This window comes from Priapulus caudatus, unplaced genomic scaffold (assembly GCF_000485595.1).
Source record: "Priapulus caudatus unplaced genomic scaffold, Priapulus_caudatus-5.0.1 Scaffold597, whole genome shotgun sequence".
NCBI lineage: Eukaryota > Metazoa > Priapulida > Priapulimorpha > Priapulimorphida > Priapulidae > Priapulus > Priapulus caudatus.
Window position 1 is genome coordinate 13,891 of NW_014577658.1, and position 3,059 is coordinate 16,949.

At 47.1% G+C, this 3,059-nt stretch overlaps 1 protein-coding gene across 1 annotated transcript; it reads left to right on the plus strand.

The window, feature by feature from the left end:
- Nucleotides 1–616: 616 nt before the first annotated feature.
- Nucleotides 617–2,945, plus strand: LOC106811976. Its single transcript, XM_014815721.1, has 3 exons — nucleotides 617–1,301; nucleotides 2,077–2,328; nucleotides 2,896–2,945. The coding sequence occupies exons 1-3, from the start codon at nucleotides 1,121–1,123 to the stop codon at nucleotides 2,943–2,945; spliced, it is 483 nt and encodes a 160-aa protein (XP_014671207.1). The 5' UTR covers nucleotides 617–1,120.
- The last annotated feature ends 114 nt before the right edge of the window (nucleotides 2,946–3,059 follow it).

Sequence of the window (3,059 nt, forward strand, 5' to 3'; positions counted from 1 at the left end):
CACACACACACACACACACACACACACACACACACACACACACACACACACACACACACACACACACACACACACACACACACACACACACACACACACACACACACACACACACACACACACACTGTTGGTCTAAAGCAGTACGCACACAGACTGTGTGTAAATCATATTATCAATGATATTATCACCTGTAAGCACCGATTGTGCATAGGTACACATTATCTGACATTATGTTAGTGCGCGATCACACAACTGTTGGGGTCACACCATCACACACGCCATCACGAGATCAGACTGTACTATTGGAATACGACGTTGGCGAATAACACATACTGTCACTGGAGCCGCATATATCCAATACAGAACACCCGCGTAGCAGCAGCACCTGGCGCGTGTGTGTGATTAACTGATGTATGCAGGTATACGCGCATGGTACCTGCATGATCTCTCTACACGTATACCTATATACCGCTTCTGTTGTCCTCACGTTTGGCTCTTATTTCACAACAGCGCATGCCCGGGCATGCAGGGCGACGAGACGTGTGGCGGCTGTTTTTATTTGTTCTTATTAGATGTCGCGCGTAGCCTTCCGTGCATTGTCATCAGCTGCTGGTAGTGGTTACGGGCAGCACGCGCACCTGTACGCTTGTCATACGTCACATACCTGCCTGGCCGACAGAACGAACGTCTGCGAGGTTGGAACTGGTTGCATGCCGTAACCCATCTCTTATAGTCAACTGCGTAGGAAGAAGAGAGAGGCGAAGATTGCAGACGATTCATTTGCTCTTTACTTTCAACGCTACGATAACATCACGATTGTCAATTTCCCCCTTTCATCGCGAGGAACTTACTAGCGAACCAAGTGAAATCAAGAAGTCAGTACGTAATTAGTGACTGACTATCCAGCTATACGTAACACTCCGTAAAACGTCGAAAACGATCACGACTGGAAATTTTTCCCAATTCATCGCAAGGAACTTGACTCGCGAACCGAGTGAAATCGAGAAGTAGATACCAGTGATTATTGTCTATACTACCATACGTATACGTGTAAGAGACGTTGGACGTTGTACGTGTATAACCCATACCGATCTTACACAGAATTTGCGTATAAGCCGCCATGCTTTCAGTATATATCGTCTGCGCTGTGCTCTGTCTGGCCAGGAGTCAAACTCAGGATGTCCTGTCAGGTGAAAATTCGACGGCCGGTGATGTATCTACGGGCACGACGGTCTCTATGGTATGGCTCGATGAGACGGGGTCGACTGCGACCGAGCCATTTCGGAACACCACGCAACAGGGTGAGATGTCTATAGATCTTTCACGCTATTACAGTTGGATTTAGTTGGAGTAAGCATTAGTGTGAAGCTAGCACTGACACGATCATTCTATCTGACCACGCATAGGGTGTTAAGAACTCGGGTAATGTAATCTCTGTAGTTCTTAAAGATGGGAAGCTGGGAACACGGCCACACAGAAAGAGTGATGAATATGTATGTATGTATGTATATATATATATATATATATATATATATATATCTCTTTTTGGCTGTCTTTAGGGTGTCACATCCTTGTTTATTATCAAGACTTACTATATAGACTGTATAATTGATATAATTACTATATAATTTCGTATGGTTTCATTACCGAACTGTGTGTGCGTGCGTATGTACGAGAGTGGGCAAGCGGGCTTGTGTGCGTGAGTATGTACGAGAACGGGCAAGCGGGCTTGTGTGCGTGAGTATGTACGAGAACGGGCAAGCGGGCTTGTGTGCGTGAGTATGTACGAGAACGGGCAAGCGGGCTTGTGTGCGTGAGTATGTACGAGAACGGGCAAGCGGGCTTGTGTGCGTGAGTATGTACGAGAACGGGCAAGCGGGCTTGTGTGCGTGAGTATGTACGAGAACGGGCAAGCGGGCTTGTGTGCGTGAGTATTTGTAGTAGGAAAACGTTACTTAGTGGCATATGTAGACGTTAAGGCACGCAACACCACGCGTGAATAAAAAATAAAAAATAGAACAAAATCTATCGGAATGAGACATTATAGTTATAGTTACGCATTTGCTATCGCTTCAGATTTGACCGAATGGAATGGGACGGCGTACGGAATCGACCAAACATCAACTGCCGGATCCGACTCGGACATTAACACGAGTTGCTCGTGTGAACTGGGCGAAGTGACGCATTTTCCTCGGCTCCTCTTCCCCGCCAGCATCCCCGTAGCGGGACAAGCGAGCATCTTAATCATCGTCGTGCTGTACTTACTCGTTGCCATGGTGATCACGCTAGACGACTGTTTCGTACCGGCCATCGAGCGATTCTGTCAAGGTTGGTGGGTCTTTATCTCTCACGCCCGTGACGTTTTTCATCTCGCGAACGATCTAGATTCTTTCAGAAAAAAAATTGTTTTCGCGATCACAATAGTTATTTTTTCCTAGTCAAGTTAATTCCCATCGAGCGTAATCCGATTGTAGTTTTCGCAGCTTCGCCGCGTGTGACACTTGCGCGCGCGAAAAAGTTATGAATGAAAATTTTATTACGTGTATAACAATAGAGAGAGAGAGAGAGAGAGAGAGAGAGAGAGAGAGAGAGAGAGAGAGAGAGAGAGAGAGAGAGAGAGAGAGAGAGACCAGCGAGAGAGAGAGAGCGAGAGAGGGAGAGAGAGACCCACACACATATCGAGAGAGAAAGACATAGAGAGAGAGAGAGAGAGAGAGACCAGCGAGAGAGAGAGAGAGAGAGAGGGAGAGGGGGAGAGAGAGACACACACACATCGAGAGAGAAAGACTTAGAGAGAGAGAGGCAGAGCAGGAGAGAGACAGAGGTTTTCCATATGATGTATGTGACACCCTGCTAAGCTGACAGCTAGCTAAGCTACTCAGTACAGTGCTGCAGCCTCGCGCTACGTGCCGGGCGAGCCACAGCTACATGATGGACTACACTAGAGGGTAGCTGCCACTCCGTGACACCAGCGTTCTGCCGTACCAGGGTTCATAGTAGTAAGACACATGTTGAAATAAGGACTTATAAGACCCTTTCTGGAGGCCAAAATAAGACTT